Genomic DNA, 22222 nt, shown 5'->3' with positions numbered 1-22222 from the left:
CAAGGCCAGGGGCCAGTTCTAGAAAAGACCATCAATTGCTCATATGCAAGTTCAAGTTGAAGCTGAGGAACATTAGAACAAGTCCACAAGAGTCAAAGTATGACCCTGAGTATATCCCATTTGAATTTAGAGACCATTTCAGTAATAGATTTGATGCGTTGAACACTAATGACTGAAGGCCAGATAAGTTGTGGAATGACATAAAGGACATCATACGTGAAGAAAGCAAGAGGTCATTAAAAAAAAAAACAGGAAAGAAAAAAAAAAGACCAAAATGGATGCCAGAAGAGACTCTCTAAAATTGCTCTTGAATACTGAGTAGCTAAAGCGAATGGAAGAAACAATGAAGTAAAAGATGTGAACAGAAGATTTCAAACAGCACCTCGAAAAGACAAAGTATTATGATGACATGTCAATGACCTGGAGATAGAAAACCAAAAGGGAAAAGCACACTTGGCATTTCTCAAGCTGAAAGAACTGAAGAAAAAATTCAAGCCTCAAGCTGCAATAGTCAAGTATTCCACGGGCAAAATACTGAATGACACAGGGAAAATCAAAAGAAGATGGAAGGAATACACAGAGTCACTGTACCAAAAAGAACTGGCTGATGCTCAACCATTTCAGGAGGTAGTATAGGGTCAAGAACCAATGATACTGAAGGAAGAAGTCCAACCTGCACTGAAGGTATTGATGGGGAACAAGCCTCCAGGAATTGACAGGGAACTGCCAGAAATTCAAGCCACATTCAGAAGACGATGTGGAATAACGGATATCTTTGCTGATGTCAGGTGGATCTTAGCTGAAAGCACAGAATACCAGAATGATCTTTATCTGTGTTTTATTGACTACGCAAAGGCACTCGACTGTGTGGATCATAACAAATTATGGATAACATTGTGATGAATGGGAATTCCAGAACACTTAATTGTGCTTGTGAAAAACTTGTGCAAAAAGCATTCGTCTGAACAGAACAAAGGGATACTATGTGGTTTAAAGTCAGGAGCACTGTGCCTCAGGGTTGTATCTTTTCACTATGCTTATTCAATTCACAGGCTGAGCAAATAATCGGAGAAGCTGGACCAAATGAAGAAGCATGGGGCATCAGGATTGAAGGAAGACTCAATAACCTGCATTATGCAGATGACACAACTCTGCTTGCTGAAAGAAGATTTGAAGCACTTAATACGTAGGCTGAGCAAATAATCTGAGAAGCTGGACTATATGAAGAAGAATGGGGCATCAGGATTGGAGGAAGACTCATTAACAACCTGTGTTATGCAGATGACACAACCTTGCTTCTTAAAAGAAGACTTGAAGCACTTACTGATGGAGATCAAAGACTACGGCCCTCAGTATGGATTACACTTCAACATGAAGAAAACAAAAACTTCTCACAACTGGACTAATAAGCAACATAACGGTAAACGGAGAAAAGAGTGAAGTTGTTGAGGATTTCATTTTACTTGGATCCACAATCAACACCCATGGATGCAGCAGCCAAGAAATCAAACGAAGCATTGCACTGGGCAAATCTGCTGCAAAATACCTCTTTAAAGTGTTAAAAAAAAAAAAAAAAAAGATGTCACTTTAAGGACTAAGGTGCACCTAACCCAAGACATGGTGTTTTCAATTGCCTCACATGCATGTGAAAGCTGGGCAATAAGTAAGGATGACCAAAGAAGAATCGATGCCTTTGAATTATGGTGCTGGTGAAGAATGTTGAATATACCACATACCGCCAAAAGAACGAACAAATCTGTCTTGGAAGAAGTACTGCCAGAATGTTCCTTAGAAGCGAAGATGGAGAGACTTCATCTCAAATGCTCTGGACATGTTATCAGGAGGGACCAGCCCCTGGTGAAATACAACATGCTTGGCAAAGTGGAGGGTCAGTGAAGGAGAGGAAGGCTGTCAACAAGATGGATTGACACAGTTGCTGCAACAATGTGCTCAAGTATAATAACCATTATGGGGGTGGTGCAGGTTTCCTTCTGTTGTACATGGGGTTGCTACAAGTTGGCACTGACTCAATAGCACCTAACAACCACCACAAGGGCATGGACATTTATTTATTGTCTGTCTCCCCCATTACAGGGTAAACTCCATGAGTATTAGAACAAATTTGTTCACTGGAATGCCCCCAGAATAGTGCCTGACATACAGAAGGCCTTCAACACTTGCCAGTGAATCCATGGTTGAGTATCCCTTTGCATCAAAGGCGGAACAGGGCCTTTCCTGAAGCTCCCTTCTTTATGCAACTTTTACTACAGGTTAGGAGACACCAGAGCCCTGGTGGTGCAGTGGTTAAGAGTTTGGCTGCTAATCAAAAGGTCAGCAGTTCGAATCCAGCAGCCACTCCTTGGAAACTCTTTGGGGCAGTTCCACTGTACTCTATAGGGTCTCTATACATCGGAATTGACTCCATGGCAACAGGTTTGGTTTGGTTTAGGACACATCATTCAGCCCCCACGACAGGCCTCGAATCTCCTCCCCTTCCCCATCTTCACGAAATAGATAAATGAAAACATTAAGCAGCTGGTCACCAAGGGTCCTAGCAGCTCTGCAATTCTGTGACATTTGGCCAAGCTGATGAAGTCCTGAAGTGCAGTTTCAGGGGAAAGGAAGAAGTAGGGAGAGGAAAGCCACTTTAGAAGTGAAAGTGGAGAACATGGCCTACCTAGCCTAGTTAAAAACATGTACTTATGCTCTCACTTCCGCGTCTGAAGACCACCACTCTTAAACTGTTACATTCTCGGAGACCGTGAAGGGCCTTCTGGGGCAGCGGCATCTACCTAAGGAGGTTCCCCACCAACAATTTGCTTCTATGTTTGGACGTCAACTGTGCTCAGCTGAGAATGGTACAAATATTCTGTTCAAAAAATGCACTTCAGTGTGAATCAAGTAGAGCAGAGAGCGCTTTAACCCTGCTGGCATGTCGCCGCCTGACCCCCTCCCGAAAGAACCGGACAAGGCGCATCCATCATGGCTGCCGGCGATAGCGCAGGGAGAGACAACCGAAAGGAAATGGAGACCGGGTGCGCGGCCTGTCTCGGCGGGCCGAGGGCGGAGGGGCGAGGGGGCTTGCAGGGCTATTTAGGAGCGCCAGCCAGGGACCCCTAAGACCCTCCTGGGCTTCTGACACTCGGAGACCCTAGAATTGATGACTGCAACATGGAGGTTAGTTATTGTCCCTGAAAGCAACGCGGCACTCCATCCCGCGGTCGGAATCCGGCAAACTCTATTCTCTAAACATAATGCGTTACGCATAGTACGCATCTTCGCAATAGTGGGCAGGCTAAGGCCGCAAAGAATGTTACGTCGCACCCGAGCCTCTTCCTCCCCACCCCCACCCCGCGTTCCAGTTCAGGTGGCGCGAGAACTCTACGCCCGCTCCGTACTTTGTTTTTCTTCTACCTACCGTAAAACACGCCCATCTCCGCAACTAACGTAAACCGATTCCAAGAATAGTCGTATTACTCCGCGAGGCCCTCGGGCTATTCCGAGACGCTGTTTACGTATCGTCTCCGGCGTACGTAGCGTTAAGCTGGAGCAGGCTCAGCAGCGACCGCCATTTTGTGCAGTCGCTGGGGAGGAAGGAGACGCTTAAAGGCAGCACTGCTGGGTTTAAGGGTAGCTAAACCTACCCAGCGTTTTAGTAATCCCGATTCTCTTGTGTTTTGCTCCCGTCTCCGACGAGAGAGGCGGCGACGGTGGCGTCTGCGACGGGAGATAGCGCGTCGGAGCGAGAGAGCGCCGCGCCTGCCGCCGCCCCAACAGCGGAGGCGCCGCCGCCATCGGTCGTCACCAGACCGGAGCCGCAGGCCCTCCCGAGCCCGGCCATCCGTGCCCCGCTCCCAGATCTCTATCCCTTTGGGACAATGCGCGGAGGCGGCTTTGGGGACCGAGACCGGGATCGTGACCGTGGAGGGTAAGGGGGGAGGAGGAGGAGAAGAAAGGCCTTGGATGTACGTGGGGCGGGAGGAGGTGGTTTCCTGAGGAGACTGAAGCCTTCGGCCTAGCGGGAGCGTTGGAGGAAACTGCAGGGCTAGTCACCCTCTCCCCGAACCCGGGAGGCGAGCGGGACAATAATAGCAGTTTGGTGCGCTGGCCTGTGGGCGCGCCGGGGCCTCGGTCCCGCGGTCACTCGTGACCTGGCAGCAGGGGCGGCGGCTTGGCGACGCTCCAGCTCCTCTTTGTGGACGGCGGTCGTGGCGCGGCCTGGCTCCGAGGGGAACCAGAGGCCGGGCCGGCATGGCCGCCGCCAGCTCGAACCCGGGCCGCGCCTGGTTTCCCGGTTTCAGAGCCCGGCCGACGGGGCGAGCCACTGAATCGCTCTGGGCCTCGGCGGTCGCCCGGGAAACTGGGGGGATCCTGCGGGAAGAGGGGGACGTCGCCTGATGCCGCCTGGGAAAGCGTTAACGCGAAATGGCTTCCCTGGTGTTCTCTAGCGCCTGAGATGGCTGTTACTGGGTTGGGAACCTGGTTTGAAACTGGACACCGGGAGGCCGACTCTTAATTTTTAGGATATTTTTTAAATCCCCTTCAGTATCTTTTGTTTTCCACTTTGGAGGAAGCACGTTCAGATGTAAATGATCGTGTTTGGGAAGGGAGTTTTTTTTTGCGGGGGGTCGTTATTGTATTTTTGATTATTTTTCTTCTCGGTTTTTTTTTTTCCTCCCCCTCTGACTGGACTGCAGTATTAATTTTTCAGCCTAGCTATAAAATTCTTAATGTGACAGTGACACAATGCCAAGGATTCTGGAATGGAAGTTAACATGAGATCAGACCTGAAGTACTTCCAGAGACTGAGTTTCAAATCTTAATGTCGCTGAAATGAAAAAGATGCTTAAGAGATCCATGCACTGATTTGTACTGTAACTTTTTTAGTTAATAAAAATTATGTCTCTCTTTAGAGTAGTACGAATCCACTTCTTAATATATGCGTGACCTTGAGCAAGATCTTCAACCCAGCGTATTTCCTTCTCTGATAACTCTCTTTACTTTGCAGTGTTTTGTTACTCTGTCCCCACATTTTGTCTTTTGTAGCTCAGATACACAAGTACCAGATTTACTAGCCGCATGTACCTCAATTATCGCTTAATTTACCAAATAAAAGATAATTATTTTGTTTGTACTTTGTTAGGAAGGAAAATACTTTTATCTTGGTGTTAAAAAAAGAAGGGCTAAAAATGAAACATTTGCTTGGAGTTTCATGATATAGCTAAGTGTAGAAGTGAATTTCAATACAACCATTTAGGAAAAAGAATTATATCTAGTAAAGTTGAAAATGACCAAGTAATTCCTCTCCAAGCTTTAAACCCTACATTTTAGGGCCTAGAGAAACCCTTGCTCACGTGCCCAGGATGCATGCACAAAAATGTTTGTAACAGCATTGTTCCATGATAGCAAAATACTGTAAACAACCCAGATGTCTGGATAACTTGTAGGTTTTCATGCAATAGAATACAGTAGCTAAAATGAATAAACTTACATCAACATGGATCACTCATAAACATAATATTGGATCAAAAATCAAGTTGTGGCAGAAGGATAGCTTGTTTAGTATGTGTAAAAATATGGTAAAACTATAAAGAGCAGGGGAATGATTAGCAGAGTTCAAGGTAGTTGTTAATGGTGGAATAGTAAACTTGAAATAGGCACATAGGGGCTACCACAGTAGTGTTAATGTTTCTTTACCATGGATGTTTGATTTAATATAATGTTGCGTATATGTTTTTAAGTGATAAACTATTTGAAAAGAAAAAACTTGAGTTTGGATAGTAATTCATGCTTAGTTTATCCCATATCGATGCTTCTGAGTATTAAGATGACATTTTTTTTTAAGCCTTAAAATTATTAATTTCAAATAATAGCATTCTTTTATGAGGTCTGAGCCCTGTTTTCACGAATTTTCCTTTATGATTCAGTATAAACATTTAATGAGCAGTTCAGTAGTGTACCCAGGTATTAGGTTATGTTCACATTAAAGGATGGCACAAACAGGCTCAATTCTACAAGGATAAAAGGTTCTTTTTCATTTTGAGGTCAACATTAATTATAAACATAAAAGACAGCTACTTTTTTTTCCTTCAAATTTTACCTTCAGTGTGAAATAGTACCTCTTGGATAAATAACGAGGGCAGTAGGGAGATGGGAAAATACCTTTTTTGTCATCCCTTAAAAAAAATGGCTGTTGAGGATAAACTTTAAAAGGAACCTCTTTCAGAAGTTGTTTTCTCTTTCTAAAACATTAGTTTTAATGTCAGATCTGGAAAATAGCATTGAAGTGGCAACTTCTAGGAAACACGTAGGTTTGTATAAACTAGATTGATAGAATCTCTAAAAATTGGTGTTTTGTCATTTTTCTTTTCTTTGCATGACAGTGATAACATAGGCTTGGCTTTCTGTTTTATGATTACCTTATATAGAATTGTGCTGAGTGGAGGAGAAGGGGATTAACCAGGGTGGTGAGTGGTCTGGTAGCATTGAGCCTTAAGCCTGAGAGCATATTAGAGAGGTCTTTGATTTTTTTTTTTTTTTTCCTCTGATATGTCATGCTGTTTTTTGTTTTGACTATTAATTTCTATTACTGGTTCAGCAGTAGTATAGTTAGAATCAGCCAGGTTCTGCCTGCTGAGTGCCAGTGGTTGCAAATAAAATTCTGTGTTTTTGTGTTTATTTAGAGAAGCATCTAGCTGGGTCTTTAAGAGTTTTAATGCTTTGAATTGCAGGGAAATTGAAGCTCATCCTTTTTTTCTTTTCAAATAATTTCATTTTATCACTTGAAGCTGAGTGGGTTAGACATGAACAGGGAAATGAGAGGCAGTGTAGTACCTTACAAGGAGTGAGGAAATGGGATGAAAAAATACCGTATACTGTTTGTATACCAGACAACACCCCACACTTCACATAGGTTTGAAATATGGCAATGAAAGTCATTTTAATGTTAGGGTTCTAGGAAATGTAGCTTTTAATCTTGCATTTCAGGTTTGGCTACATTTGTGTTCTAGCTGAACTTGTGAAAGGTATATATAAAGTGAGAAGAAACTGATTTTAAGTGATCTGTTGAGTTTTTTATATCTTAACTAATAAAGGCTTAGTAATTTTTTTTTCTGTAGGTTAATAGCACCATGTGCCTGGGAACCAAGAAGAGAGGTACAAGATAAAGGTTATAAATCTTTGTTCTGGCTCTTGTTCTGTTAGCATAAACTACAGGTGAAAACCACCTTACCAGTCTTTTACCTTACTGGTCCTAGCAGATTCCTTAGATTAGCAGAGTAGGAGTGCTCCTCACAGGTCCAAAGGGGAAGGATCCGAGTTTGGGGAGACTTGAGTGATGTCTATTTTTATCTCTGCACAATCTTAACCTTAATTTAAGCATATGGGTCCTCCTTTACCCACCCTTTGGACAGTTTAGAGGTAAGCCAGTGCGCGTTCAATATTTTCAGCACCACGTAAAAAGAGTCGTTAGTACATAGTTTGTACTCAGTAACTATTTGTTGAATGAATGAGTACTGAGTGCTTGCTTTGCTTGGCACTGTTTCAAGTACTTTACACGTTAATTCATTCCATCCTCATAGTAATCTGTGAAATACGTGGTATTATTGCCACAGAGGAGATGAAGGCACAGAAGGTAAATAATTTGCATAAAATCGCACAGCAAGTAGCAGAGCCAGAATTCAAGCCAGTCATGTTCCGGATCACGGTCTTCATGGTGATCTATGTGTCTAAATACAGGGATTTTTCGTTTTTCATCTGTCATCATCTGTGTTCATAACTATCACTTGAAAAGGAAGTTGTTTTACAATTTCCGCACCTTCAAATAAAGAGTAATAAAATACTCTTTTTGGAGGGAGGCTGGTCACATCCTAGGAGTCCTGTCTTTTGAATGTTTTTATGATTCTTATGGTATATTGCTTTTAAAATCCTAATAAATCAAAAATGTTGATATTTCTGTAGATTTGGAGCAAGAGGTGGTGGTGGTCTTCCCCCGAAGAAATTTGGTAATCCTGGGGAGCGTTTACGTAAAAAGAAGTGGGATTTGAGTGAGCTCCCCAAATTTGAGAAGAATTTTTATGTGGAACACCCAGAAGTGGCGAGGCTGACTCCGGTAAGTTTTTTTTTTTTTTTAATGGTTTTTATGCACATTAACGAACCTAGTGGATAGATGGGCTAGAGTTTATTCATCCTACTGCTGGTAGGTGTTTTATTCTAGTGCAGTGGTGCTGTTCATGGCTCCTTATGAAGACTGCCGGTCCTCGTGAGAGGAACCAGTTTAAATATGCACCTAACGTAATACTTGGTCCTTGTTTGTTAACTGTGCTTCCCGACCTGTTTGTCATATATAATTTTAATTGGAGAAGTGAATTTACTATAGTGGCATTGTGTACTCCCGTTTGTATGTCTAACCTCATTATGATTGTTCTGGAGCCTACTCAGGGAATGGTTACTTGTTCAGAAGAAAATACAGTGGAACCTGGGCATGCGGTCCATGTTTTCTCCCTCTTCCTAGTCATAACCTTGGGCCAAGTAACTTAGCCTTTCTGAGTATCTGTTTTTCTCATGTGGAAAAAGGAACTTCTATCTTCTGCATTACTGACAAAGTTGTGAGGATTAAATTAAATTATATGAAAGCACTATATAAAGTTTTAAATAAATTTATTTTCCATTCTCATTTGTGAATTGGATAATGGTTGTCCAGCTAGGTTTAAGTGTAAACTTGTGTATTTTCGGAGTATTTGCTACCTCATTTTACTTCATTTTCTTTTATAGTATGAGGTTGATGAACTACGCCGAAAGAAAGAGATTACAGTGAGAGGGGGAGATGTTTGTCCTAAACCTGTGTTTGCTTTCCATCATGCCAACTTCCCACGTAAGTATTCTTTGATCCAGGATCTTAATTGTTGATTTTGGTTGAAAGGTAAACATGGTAGTAGGTTATTTAAAGGTTCTGACCCAGGCTCAGGATTTTGTTGAAAAGACAAGTAGAAACCCTTCACAACGGTAATACAGGTAGTCCCCAGCCTACGCTGTATTCAGGTTATAATGAACTGCATTTACAACTGTGTTTTTTTCCTCATGGTTTGTGTATTTTTTTATGTACGGATGTATGAAAATATATCCGTAAGAAACCCTGGTGATGTAGTGGTTAAGTGCTTCGGCTGCTAACCAAAAGGTTGGCAGTTCAAATCCACCAGGTGTTCCTTGGAAACTCTGTGGGGCAGTTCTGTTCTGTCTTACAGGGTCGCTATGAGTCAACAGCAGTGGGTTTGGTTTTGGTGGGTTTATATGTAACGTTTCCAACCCACAAAGACAAGATATGATATAAAAAATACTGATATTAAAGACAATAATAAAACAAAAAGTATTCGACTTAACACCAGAACAGACTTGTGACAAGAGTTGTTGGAATGGAACCCTGTCATAAGTTGGGGACTACCCGTGTTATTTTTTTATTCAAAATTTGTTTAACACTAGAGGTAAATACTATACCTGTTGCATAAGAGTTCTTCGTTGTTAACAGGTTGTTTTTTTTTTTTTTTTTAGTGATAAATGTAGATAACATTTGCCATTTCAACAATTCTCACGTGTATAGTTCATTGACATTTATTTAAGTTCGTCATGTTCAACCATCATCGTTAACCGTTTTTTGACTTTTTCTGTCACCCTAACAAGCTCAGTGTCCCCTAAATGTTTTGGCTTCCTTACGCCTTCCCTCACTCCCGCCCCTGGTAAGCACTAGTAAACTTTGATCATAGGAGATTTTTTAATGCTCCCCTGTTCTCCAACTTAAACAGAACGTTTATTCGTTTTGGGCATTTCTCATCTTCCACTAGGGTTTTGCCTCTCTTTAAAAAACTGCAGAATGAGATTGCTTTCTAAGCTGGGTATCATTGAATTTGGCAAACAGTAAGTGACTACTGTGTTCCCATACTCTTAGCTGCTTTAGGCAGTGGTTTTGAATTTTTTGAGGGAGAGTAGATGACTGTGGTAGTGAGCTGGTGAGAAGATTGAGTAACTAAAGAAAAACTTCCTTGGAGAGATACAAAAGCTGGGTGAAATGCCTTCCGTGAGACTCATTTTCAATGTGTGTTCGTTTATTTAAACCAGTAACGTGTTTATTCTGTCTTATAGAATACGTAATGGACGTGTTGATGGATCAGCACTTTACAGAGCCAACTCCGATTCAGTGCCAGGGGTTTCCTTTGGCTCTTAGCGGCCGGGACATGGTGGGCATTGCTCAGACCGGCTCTGGGAAAACTTTGGCAGTACGTACCACCTTATAGTAATTTATTTTGCTGTTCTGGTTGTTACATATATTCTCAATTCTTTGTAAAGTTGTAATATAGATAGTGTGTTGATGATAATTTTGGCTTTTTTAGCTATCTGAAATGTGTGGAAGTATTTGATGTTCAAGTTTATGTTGCTCATGTGTGTGGCAGTGATGAGTCCTGTTCCTTATTTTCCTATTCAGGCATTATGAATTACTGTGATAAGTTTAGAGAAGCTCTGGTGGCATAGTGGTTAAGAGTCAGCTACTCCTCGAAAATCCTCTGGGGCAGTTCCACTCTGTCCTGTAGGGTTGGTATGAGTTGGAATCAGCTTGACGGCTACAGGTTTGGTTTTTATGGAACCCTGGTGGCACAGTGGTTAAGAGCCATGGCTGATAACCAAAAGATTGGCAGTTCAGATCCACCAGGCGCTCCTTGGAAACCCTATGGAGCAGTTCTTCTCTGTTGTATGTGGTAGCTATGAATTGGAATCAACACTCGACAGTAACGGGTGATGAGTTAGATCTTTTAAGGTAATGACTTAGTTTTGGTATAATAACCATGTCGTTCTTGTTCTCCCCAGTATTTGCTGCCTGCAATTGTTCATATTAACCACCAGCCATACTTGGAAAGGGGAGATGGCCCAATCGTAAGTGTGTTTCAATTTGCTTATAATTCTAAGAATTAACTAAAATTTAATAATTACTGTGTTTTACATTAATTAATTCTAAACCCTACCCCATGACTACAAGTCATATTAATTCCCATCTTACTGATATGAAATCTTAGGTACAGTGCATTTATATGGCTTGCCCAGGTCACTACAGCTATTACCAGTAAATGGCTGAACTTGAATTGAGACTGAAGTCTGACTCTAATCACTGTGCATACTGTCTTTATATGTAGGTATTTACTGTGCACTAAATGAAGTGCAGTACCTAATTATTGGTTGTGCTTAGATACTCTCAGGGACTCAAAAGAGGTATGAGATAAGGTCTCTGCCCTATGGCTCTCAAAGGCCATTTGGGGATATGTGATTGTGATTAAATAATACTTTTGTAAACATGTGTAGGGGTAGCATGATTTTCTGATTTGGTAATTTTCCCTTAAGTGTGTTCTGTACAATTTCAGTAGTAGTCTCTCAACTTTCTGAAAGTGTACTTTTACTTGTTCTCTTTTTTAAATTGCTTTTGTACCTAGTGTATATTTATATGTACGGTATTATGGTATGTCTCGGTATTCACAAAAGGAAATAATAATTTTTTATTTATATGGCTGATATCTAATGGACTTGTACATCAAGCAAGATTCGCCGTACTTTATTAATACATATGATACCTATTTCAAAAATCCTTGATTTTGTAGTGTTCGGGCCAACTACTTGTCAGAGCGTATATAAGCCATCATCGTTTTCGCCTAGTCTGCCTAACAAAGAGCTTAAGCTAGAAGTCAGAAAAGTGTCAGCTCAGCCATTTTCTTGTTCTTGTGTTTCTTGCTAATACCTAATCTATGGTTTTGTTGCAGGAAATTTTTAAAGCCACTTGTTTATTTTGTGAGAGTCATATCGTTTAAAACTAGATAATGCAATGTGTAAATCCACTTAAGTAGCATGCATAAACTAATAAATCATAACGTGTCAAAAGTAAACCAAGTAAGGATGCCCGTGTCATTGTACTTAACCTAATATTACTTACGTATTATGTAATCACAAAGAATACATATTCCCAGTCTGAATTTGAGACCCGTAGGGCACTTAAGTAATAAATTACTTAAGTTCTAACATTTTCTTTCCACATTCCTTACGCGGCACCGCCTAGTCCCCCACATACTTTGGGGGACACATACTTTTTGAAAGTAGCACCTACCTTGGAAGTACCAGATTAGACAATAGAGAAGGAATTACTTTTTTGTATTGTGCCTTTTTGTTTTATTTTACTTTTACTTGGGGTGAGTGTCTCAAGTGTTTGTTCCGTTTCAGTGTCTGGTTCTGGCTCCTACCAGAGAGCTTGCACAGCAAGTTCAGCAGGTGGCTGATGACTACGGCAAATGTTCTAGATTGAAGAGTACTTGCATTTATGGAGGTGCTCCTAAAGGCCCCCAGATTCGAGACTTGGAGAGAGGTAATGAAAGGATATTTTAGTATATCAATTTTTTAGTTTGATCTTGCTTTACCAATTTCTATGGATCAAATTGAAGAGGAAAATAGGGGGTTATTATGGGGAAAAAAAGAATGTTTCAGCAGTTTAGAAAGTCTTAGATATGGTTATAATGGCTATTTGCAGGAAGAAAGTTAGGGTTAGAGACTTAGTGAAGATTTGATGGCTGTACCTGAATTCTCCTTCCATCGTGCTTTTGCAGGTACTGTTGTTAAAACTATAGGGTTGCCATGAGTCAGAATTGACTTGACGGCAGTGGGTTTGGTTTTGTGGTGTTTGGTTGTTAAAACTTAGCTGCTGCTCCACTGTATTGAGTACAACCACCTAAGCTTATGCTTAGTTTGTTTTGCTGAGGCTTGGACAGTGTGTAAAGAACTCTTAGTTGACTAGCTTTTTGATTTTTTTTTCCCCCTTTCTTTGCAGGTGTTGAGATCTGCATAGCCACTCCTGGACGCCTGATAGATTTCCTGGAGTCAGGAAAGACGAATCTTCGACGATGCACTTACCTTGTATTGGATGAGGCTGACAGAATGCTTGATATGGGCTTTGAACCCCAGATTCGTAAAATTGTTGACCAAATCAGGGTATGTAAAATTGATACTTCGTTACTTTGATGTTCCTTGCATGTGACAGTTGTGCAGCCTAAAAAAAGCATTTCCTTTCTTCCTGATAGCCTGATAGGCAGACCTTGATGTGGAGTGCAACCTGGCCAAAAGAAGTAAGACAGCTTGCTGAGGATTTCCTTCGTGATTACACCCAGATCAATGTGGGCAATCTGGAGCTGAGTGCCAACCACAACATCCTCCAGATTGTAGATGTGTGCATGGAAAGTGAAAAAGACCACAAGTATGAAAGATTTCACTGTACTTTGTAGATGCTGATAAACCTAGCCATATAATCCTTTGAAATTAAAGTATTAGCCAGTATTTTTTGAGGCCCAAAAACATACTAAAAGATTTGTTAACTTTCTAACAATCCACCCTTTATATCAGAAGTCAACAGAGCATTGTGGTTAAAGGCAAGGACTCGGTATCCTTGGATTCAAATCCTAGCTCTGCCAATTACAGGCTTTATAATTTTGGATATTTTGGAATTTTGATAGCAGCCCTGGTGGTGCAGTGGTTAAGAGGTTGGCTGCTCCTTGGAAACCCTATGGGACAGTTCTGCCGTGCCCTATAGGGTAGCTATAAGTCGGAATCGACTCAACAGCAACGGGTACCTCTTGATAGGAGGCCTGCTGCGCAGAGGTTAAGCACTTGGTTGCTAACCAGAAGGTCAGCAGTTTGAACCCACCACCTGCTCTGTGGGAGAAAGGTGGCAGTCTGCTTTCATAAAGATGCACAGCCTGGGAACCCTATGGGACAGTTCTACTCTGTCCTTAAGGGGTCACTGTGAGTCAGAGTCAGCGGCACTGGGTTGGTACCTCTTGGTGCCTCCGTTTCTTCATCTGTCAAATGGGGATAATCAGGCTTGCTGTGAGGATGGTATGAGTTGTTACTAAGAACGTAGAGCAGTGTCTGGATCGTAGTGCTGTATATATGTTTATTAAAATAAAGCAACGTGAAAAGAAAATGCTATAGCTTTGACAGGTTTATTTCCAGCATATCTTCCTTGTATAGAGAGGCGTTTTTTATACATATGTTAATATTGGTCTTGCTTTCAGATTGATCCAACTCATGGAGGAAATAATGGCCGAAAAGGAAAATAAGACAATTATATTTGTGGAGACAAAGAGACGCTGTGATGACCTCACTCGCAGGATGCGCAGAGATGGGTGAGTGTAGGACAAAGCTAATTTTAACTGACTTTGAATTTGATAGCTTAGTAGGAATTTTTTAATTAGTATTAGGAATTTTGTATATTTCGGTGATGCCTAACATGCAGCTTGCTCTTTAAGTGAACACACAAATCTGTTCATGTAGCCTAACAAAATTATATATGGTAGCATTCCTTTTTAAAGCTTAGGTTTTCCTAATTTTTAAGCTTTCTGAAACATCAGTCACTTTTCTCCTGACAGTTGGCCAGCTATGTGTATCCATGGAGATAAGAGTCAACCAGAAAGAGATTGGGTACTTAATGGTGAGTTTGAAACTAAGCATTTTCTGTGGATTTTTTTTTTTTTTTTTTAAATGTCCATGTTGTATTCAGGAATTAGCAAACTTTCTTTAGAACGGGCCAGATAGTAAATATTTCAGCATTGCGTTACACATGGTGATCTCTGTTGCAGGCGTTCAGCTCTGCCGATGAAGCACAAAGGCAGCCGTAGACAATATGTAAAAGAATGGCCTTGCTGCGTTTCTGTAAAGCTGGATTTGCAGAAATTGTCTTTGCGCCATATTGGGCTCTTAGGCCATAGTTTGCCTCCCTTCTGCTTGAGTTGATTGAGAATTAAGCACTTTGGGCATGTCTTCATAGTCTTTAAGGTCTATGATGTCCTCTTTACATAAGGTTCCGTATACACGTTTTCACAACTTCCACCGTTTGGCCTTTATTTAGTAAGTGCTTGTGTTTAATAAAGGCTTCCCCACCCCCACCCATTCTCAGTATAGAAGCACCTACCTTCGTGGAATATTTGACCGTTACTGAAATGTTTAAAGGAAAAAGCCCCTTGATCATCAAGTCACGTTCTAGCACTTCTTCTAGCCCTTTTGTTTTTGTTCAGGACTAGTCCTACAGAAAGTCCATTGAGTGAAATGGAAGAGACTGTATGTAAGAAATGATAACGTATTTATCTTGAGAAAAGTACTGTTCCTCCCTTTGTTCCATATTGCTTAAACTTGCCTCCCCTCCCCCCACTTGTGGTTTTTAGTTGTTCCCTTTGGGAGATAACATCCTGTCACCATTTAAGAGAAAAAAAATTAGTTCATGTTAATTTTGTTTATGAATTGCCACTCAAATGTACTTCCTTATTAGTAGAGGTAGCTTTTTGTCTATTGTCTCTCTGCTAAAAGTGGGTGTAGCAAGAGTTTAAAGACATTACTAGTTTTCTTTTAAAAGGATTGTCCTTTTTTGAGACCACTACTTGAAATTTTAACATGATCAAGTGAAAAGGCCAGATAGTTCAAGATGCTTAAGTGGTTCTATTTGAAGACATGTCACTTAGTCTTGATCGGGTAACTTGGAGTTGATGGTAGCATTCTTCTTTTCCATTGCAGAGTTCCGTTCTGGAAAGGCTCCCATCCTCATTGCCACAGATGTAGCCTCCCGAGGGCTAGGTTTGTACAGATAGGTGTCTCTGTTAATGGTATATGTATCTTTTGGTTTAAAGATTTGTTTGTCATTTCAAATTAGAGTTGGATATATGTGTTTTTAGATAAATGCTTACAAGAGAACAATACAAAGCGTGATTTTTTTTCCCCCACGATTTTTTTTTTTTAACCTTGATTTTTTTCCACCCTTTTTTTAATTTTCAAAGTCTCTTCCTGCTCCTAACAAACAGGCTTTGGTCTGCAGCAAGGCCTAGGCATGACTGTTCAAACAGAGGGAGAGGAGACATTCAGTTGAACAGCGCAACTTCCTGGCTTCCTTCTGTTTCCGGGCTGGATAGAATGAGTCTGGTTGAAGTTAGCCATTGTGAGCTAGTTTCTTCAGTTACTACTATGCCAGGCATACATGGAGGTCCGGTACCATGGATGCTAACTGAATATGTTCTTAGAATTTACTTAGTCTGTACCATGATACCATTCAGCAGTTAGATCTACATTGCCCAATTGCATTTCCTGAAGTACAGTTGTCACAGGCACTCAGTAATCTGTTCCCACCCATACTCGTATCTTCGATGTGTGGACTTCCAATTAAGAACTTAATTTGAAGATGATGATCTTCTGGACTTTTCCACCTACTATAAATGAAGATGTATACAGATATCTTAACATACTTTATTTAGCCTATTCTGAGCTGAACAAGGCTAAATGAAAACTTTTATATTTAAAATTGCTTTTATCACAAGGAAATTTTTAAATTATTGACAGGCATTTAATTTCTTGCCCAGTGAGGTGAGAAATACCGTATTGCTTTATAATATTTAACATAAAAGGGACAAGTATCTAAACTGGAATTACAAGAGTGAAGAAGCCTTCTTATGCATTGCACTCATCATTCCCTCCTTCAGAGGTGGCAACCTGCAGCCATGACTGAAAATTGTCTCTGCTCTCTGAGGTCATGTCTGGATCTGTGCAGTTAGAACTTGGGCCTGTTGGGAGAAGAGGCTGAGGCCTGAAAGCAGTTGACATAAAAGCTTTCAGTAATGGTGGTTTTAAACAGGCTTGCTATGTGCTGGTAGCTTCTTTGTGCATCTTGCCTAGACAATTAAAATATATTTACTCCATGTCCCCCTGCATTCGTAAACCAAATCAATTGGCTACCATTAGAATATCTTAGACTCTTCATCCAACCCCCACTCATCCAAATGAGGGGAGAGGGAAGGTACCTGAGTCTGTTTCTTGTTACTCAACATTAGTGCTTGTTTTGGGCCCCTTTGTTTGCTGCCTTGTAAAAATCAGAAGGAGGGGGAAAACCCACAAAAATGGCAGAATTCTGACCAAGGTCCTACAAGATACTGGAAAGTGAAGGCTTCTACCTCATAGACAGGGGTGCAATTTTTAGCTGAGTCACCAGGCCTTTTTTCACTTCCTGTCAAGCGATGGCCTCTTAAGTGTTCCCTTCAGGTAAGTTCTCTGATTCCCGTAATTTTATTACAATCACTCTCAGGAAACCACTATTCCGTTTCCACTGAGATATTTTTCCTTTTTTTTTTTTTTTTGTTTAAATTACAAGCTGTTAAACTAAAAGTACTGAATTTATTTTTTTTTTGTTTTGTTTTTTAACAGAAGCTTTGATATCAGCTGCAGATCACTCAGTACATGGCCGAGGCAAACCTACATTGGCCCGAAGCAGCTCTAGATGAGCCTGTCGGCTAGTTTTAGTCTTCCCTCTCAATTAGCAATTGGAGATTCAGGCCATGTCTAGGGCTTTTTGATGTCAGACAAAAAGTTATCCCAGGCAGCTGGCCACAGCGTTAACTTTTCAGATTCTTACCCCACTACAGCATCTTCTCTAAAGGCAACAAGATAAAATTGTGGCAGTGCACAAATAACATCAGGGCAAGCTAGACTGGAGAAAACCAGACTCTGTGCTTGCTCTTATGTGCCCTCAGCCCACCTATGTGTGCACACAGGACGCCTTTCTAGTATGAAGAACGTGCACCCTGCTTGCTCCCTGTTGAGCCCCTCCAGAAATACCCCCAGTAGTACCCGAACTGTTGACTCCAGTCCCCAGTGCTTTCTGCTAGGAAAGCACGCTTCTGTGTATCCAGTATAGTAAGTCAGCTTGCTCTGCTGCTGATGGTCATACACAATGGGATTGACTGAGGAGCACTGTCCTAGCTCTGAAGATGCGGCCTTGGGGCATAACTCCCCCTTCCCAACCCCCCATTGTACATCCGTCCTTGCTCTATAAGTTTTTTTCTTTGTTGCATCAACGACCCTAGCCGGAGACTCACGCTGCCCCCTGTGATAACTGCCTTCTCGTCTTTCTGGTGTGGTTCAGGACTTTAGGGGTCAGTAAAGACTGAGGAGCCTTTATTGTAATAAGAAACAGACATGATGCCCCTTTCTACACAGGCCCTTTAACAAGAGCTGAATTTTTTTTTTTCCCCAATCATCTCCCCTTTCCCCTGAAATTAATCCAGTCTGGGCAATAGATGCAGTCTGACCCTTTGGATGTAACTTACATTTTTTTATTAATCATTTTTTTCTACAATCACCCCAATTATCCTTGGGGGAGGCGTTGGAGGACCTGAAATTTTTACCCGAACCCAGGTTCTCCGGCGCTTGGCAACCAAATGGGGCTACAGAGAAGCATCTAAGCCAGTTCACAGAGCGAGCGTGTGTGGGGACTTCTCACTGCCACGGACCCTTGATGCATGCTCCCCGCGCTCCAGTGGTCCCGTGTCAGAAGGCGGAGTTTTCGAAAGGAGGCCGCCAAAAATAAAAGGCAAAGAGACGGGATCGGCTGCAGCGGTTTCCCAAAGGAGGAGGGAGTGTGCATCGGTCTGGTAACAAACAGAGAATGTTTTTTAATTATTTATATCACAAAAATCTGTGTTTTATCTAGGATATTTTCTGAATATTCTTTGTAAAATGCAGATTTTTTCCACAAAACATTAGGATTCTTTGTTATATTCTTAAATTTATTTGTTTAAGTAGGTAAAAATACATATTTAGCTGAAAGCATTACACTAACATTTACATATTTTAAGTGTTAGGAGGCTATTTAATTCCCAGCAGTGGACAGAATATTAAACTCGTGTCTCAAGGTTTCATGGTTCTCCCACACTCTGGCTGTTTTAACTTCCCAGGTCACGTAGACAATGTTTGATAATTGAAGCAAGCACTGAGTTGAAATAACCTTGAGTTAAGCAAAAACCTCATTTGGCAGAAGCTGGGCTTGTACAGTGAAATTTTAGTGTAATGTGCATTTATGGTAACAGAGGGGAAAGGCAGTCTGGATGTTGCAGCACAGGAAAGTAGGTGTGTGCTTATCTTTGGCTCTGATCAGAGTTTTTGAAAACATAGCAAGAATTAAATGTTTTAGTCTTCTTGAAAATGTAGTAATAAAGCATATGAAGCTTTTTTCGTTTTGCTCTGTGATTGGTTTAAAGGTAAGTTTGTCATGTTACTGATATTTTGCCAGGCTTCTCCCAACAGAGTAGAAGTGATTTGGCCTTGTAACTTTACAGTGGTACCCCTTCCTTTGACATTCCAGTTTTGAAAAGGTTAGAACCTGGAATTTGCCATTCTGAAGACCAGTCTTCGTACAACTCCTGTCAGCACATTGGTTATAGCACAGAAGAGGCAGGAGTTTGGATGGTTGGGTGGGATTCCTGTAGGATTTTACAGCCGATAAAGATGCCATTCCCTGTCCATGTCCCCAGAATCACTAATCCTCTTGTACTCTGTTGGGATGAGTCTTTCTTTGTTTCTGTTCAGAGTGGCTACTAACTTAATCTTCTTTCCTCTTGCTGTCATCTGCATTCGTGCTTCCCACCTGTCGTTGGCATGTCCTTTCTCTTCTCTCCCTGCCACATCAACCAACACACTGACTCGTCGTTGGCTTTGAAGATGTGGAAGATGTCAAGTTTGTGATCAACTATGACTATCCAAACAGCTCAGAAGATTATGTGCACCGTATTGGCCGAACGGCCCGTAGCACCAACAAGGGTACCGCCTACACCTTCTTCACCCCAGGGAACCTAAAGCAGGCCAGAGAGCTGATCAAGGTGCTGGAAGAGGCAAATCAGGCTATCAATCCCAAACTGATGCAACTGGTAGACCACAGAGGAGGCGGCGGAGGCGGGGGTAAGGGTAAGTCCTGGAGTTTTCCAGGTACTGCTGAGGTATCTCTTTGTTCATCGTGCTGTAACCTCTCTTAAAAAAGAAAATGTGAGGTTCGGGGGCTTGTAATACTGCCTTAACTTATGCGGTATAGCATTTCTGTAGATAATATAAAAGTGACCTTTGAGTACATGGTATATGTTCAAAATTAAGCTGAATTGTAGTTGCTCTTTTGTCCTCAGAAGGCTTAGTCAAGTTTTCAGTTTTTCATATGGAGAGAGCAGTAACTGCACCATTTTATGGTAGTAGAACCTGGGGCATGGCAGTTGATCTGAAAACTGCACAGTTACAACATGTATTTGGATCTGGAGGTCCTGGTTTGGTAGTGGGTCCCCACCCCACCGCCCCCGCCCCCCGCCAACTTGCACGTTAATGCTGCATATCAGAATCACCAGAGAGATTGTAAAAATAGGATTTAGTGAGTTTAGAATGGAGCTAGCAGCTTGTATTTTTTTTTTTCTAAAGCTTGTGAGAGGATTCTGATGGAGCTAGGCCCCTAAAGCAGCATTTAGAACCTCTGTGTGCTAGTAGGGAACTTATTCGTGGTGGTGTGTGTGAACTTGGCTGCTTGTCTTTATTTCTAACTAGAGTAAGTCATCTAAACCCCTTTACCATCCTAAATTTCTAAGATAGTGGGTTTTTTTTTTTTTTTTTTTTGCTATTCTCAGGTTAAAGTAAGGTCCTAAAAGGGTGAGAAAAGGTAAGTCTTGAGCATTTGAATGTGTATTCTTGAACATTTAAGCACCCTTAGATATACCCAGTTAAAGAACCAAATTATGGGTTTATGTTTACAGCACTGATTTGGAGGTTGGCTTGGCTAAAGATCAGGAAAGAATGCTGATTACTTTTATACTCATTGGAGTTTTTACATGCATGTATGGTTGAATCATGGATTTGGCACTAAAAATTGCATGTATTTTCCCATCAGGAGGTCGTTCTCGATACCGGACCACTTCTTCAGCCAATAATCCCAATCTGATGTATCAGGATGAGTGTGACCGGAGGCTTCGAGGAGTCAAGGATGGTGGCCGGAGAGACTCTGCAAGCTATCGGGATCGGAGTGAGACCGATAGAGCTGGTTATGCGAACGGCAGTGGCTACGGAAGTCCAAATTCTGCCTTTGGAGCACAAGCAAGCCAATATACCTATGGTCAAGGCACCTATGGGGCAGCTGCTTATGGCACCAGTGGCTATACAGCCCAAGAATATGCTGCTGGCACTTACGGGGCTAGCACCACCACCACAACTGGGAGAAGTTCACAGAGCTCTAGCCAGCAGTTTAGTGGGATAGGCCGGTCTGGGCAGCAGCCACAGCCACTGATGTCGCAACAGTTTGCACAGCCTCCGGGAGCCACCAATATGATAGGTTACATGGGGCAGACTGCCTACCAGTACCCCCCTCCTCCTCCTCCCCCTCCTCCTTCACGTAAATGAAACCACTCAAGTGGTAGTGACTTGTGCAGACTTACTACATTTAAAGGAACGCTGTCTTTCCTTCCCCCCCCCCCTTTTTCTTTCTCTTTTTTATTTTTCCCCATCCATTGTGATTGTCGTTCATGCAGATTAGTTAGAATTCACTGCCAGGTTTCCTCTGCCTGCCAAAATGATCCAGTCTGTGATAACAGGTTTTGTAAAAGATACATACATATATATGTATATATATGTGTGTGTATATATATATATATATATGTATCTGACTGGAAGAGATTACTTTTTCCCAACTTCTTGCATGTTGAGGATATTTGAGCTAATATTTTTCATCTTAAAAAAAAATAAGGTATTAGGCCACTAGGCCCTTTTGTGGGAGCCCATTTTTGTTGTCCTGAGTTTGGGGGCAGGATGGAGAGCCGAACTGGTCTGTAGAAGAAGTGGCATCTGTGCTTTAAATTGCTCTCACTGCTGGGCTAGAGAACCAAGAGGGATTTCCCTGCACACGTTTTCCTTAATGCTGTATGCTTCTCAAGTTGGAAAAGGGCTCCTTAAGCCTTAGATTTTTTTTTTAAGACAGTGCTTTGTCATTGTCATTTTGGCTGATTGCTTGTTAAGTGCATTTGACAGTTGAAAAAAAAACTCTTAATTGGTTTGTCTCCCTTATTCCTCCCCCCCCCCCCCCCAATTTACTGAAAAATAACCATTTTAGTGTCAGGTTAGAAATTGAATTGCTGAGTCTGAGTTTTTATGTTTTAAATTAAAAACCACAAGTGTTTATTGCAGTGGTTAGACTAGCCTCTCAGCATCTAGGTGGAAGCTGCTTGTTTCTCTAACCCCATGTGTAACCAGGGACCATCTGTGAAGTTCATTATTCAGCCAGACAGCTGCTGTGAGCAGAATGAACATAAATGCTCACTGGAAATTTCCTTTATTAACCACTTGTCCATGCATTCGTCTGCAGTGTAAAAAG

The 22222-nt window shown here is 41.6% G+C and overlaps 1 protein-coding gene across 1 annotated transcript; it reads left to right on the top strand.

Moving 5' to 3' along the window:
* The first annotated feature begins 3672 nt into the window (after positions 1-3672).
* DDX17 (DEAD-box helicase 17) lies at positions 3673-21933 on the top strand. Its single transcript, XM_049884428.1, has 13 exons — positions 3673-3928; positions 7960-8110; positions 8773-8872; positions 10135-10268; positions 10855-10920; positions 12250-12391; positions 12851-13011; positions 13101-13273; positions 14091-14201; positions 14445-14506; positions 15583-15642; positions 19549-19791; positions 20750-21933. Exons 1-13 carry the CDS (start codon positions 3879-3881, stop codon positions 21253-21255), a joined length of 1959 nt encoding a protein of 652 aa, XP_049740385.1. The 5' UTR covers positions 3673-3878; the 3' UTR covers positions 21256-21933.
* The last annotated feature ends 289 nt before the right edge of the window (positions 21934-22222 follow it).

This window comes from Elephas maximus, chromosome 4, assembly GCF_024166365.1.
Source record: "Elephas maximus indicus isolate mEleMax1 chromosome 4, mEleMax1 primary haplotype, whole genome shotgun sequence".
Classification (NCBI taxonomy): Eukaryota; Metazoa; Chordata; class Mammalia; order Proboscidea; family Elephantidae; genus Elephas; species Elephas maximus.
This window is presented reverse-complemented; position numbering and strand designations above follow the sequence as displayed.

Coding starts and splice junctions, on each gene's coding strand:
- DDX17 (XM_049884428.1), top strand. CDS start 3,879: ATGCGCGGAGGCGGCTTTGGGGACCGAGACCGGGATCGTGACCGTGGA. Junction 10,921..12,249: donor AAAGGGGAGATGGCCCAATC/GTAAGTGTGTTT, acceptor GTTCCGTTTCAG/TGTCTGGTTCTGGCTCCTAC. Junction 14,507..15,582: donor AAGAGATTGGGTACTTAATG/GTGAGTTTGAAA, acceptor TTTCCATTGCAG/AGTTCCGTTCTGGAAAGGCT.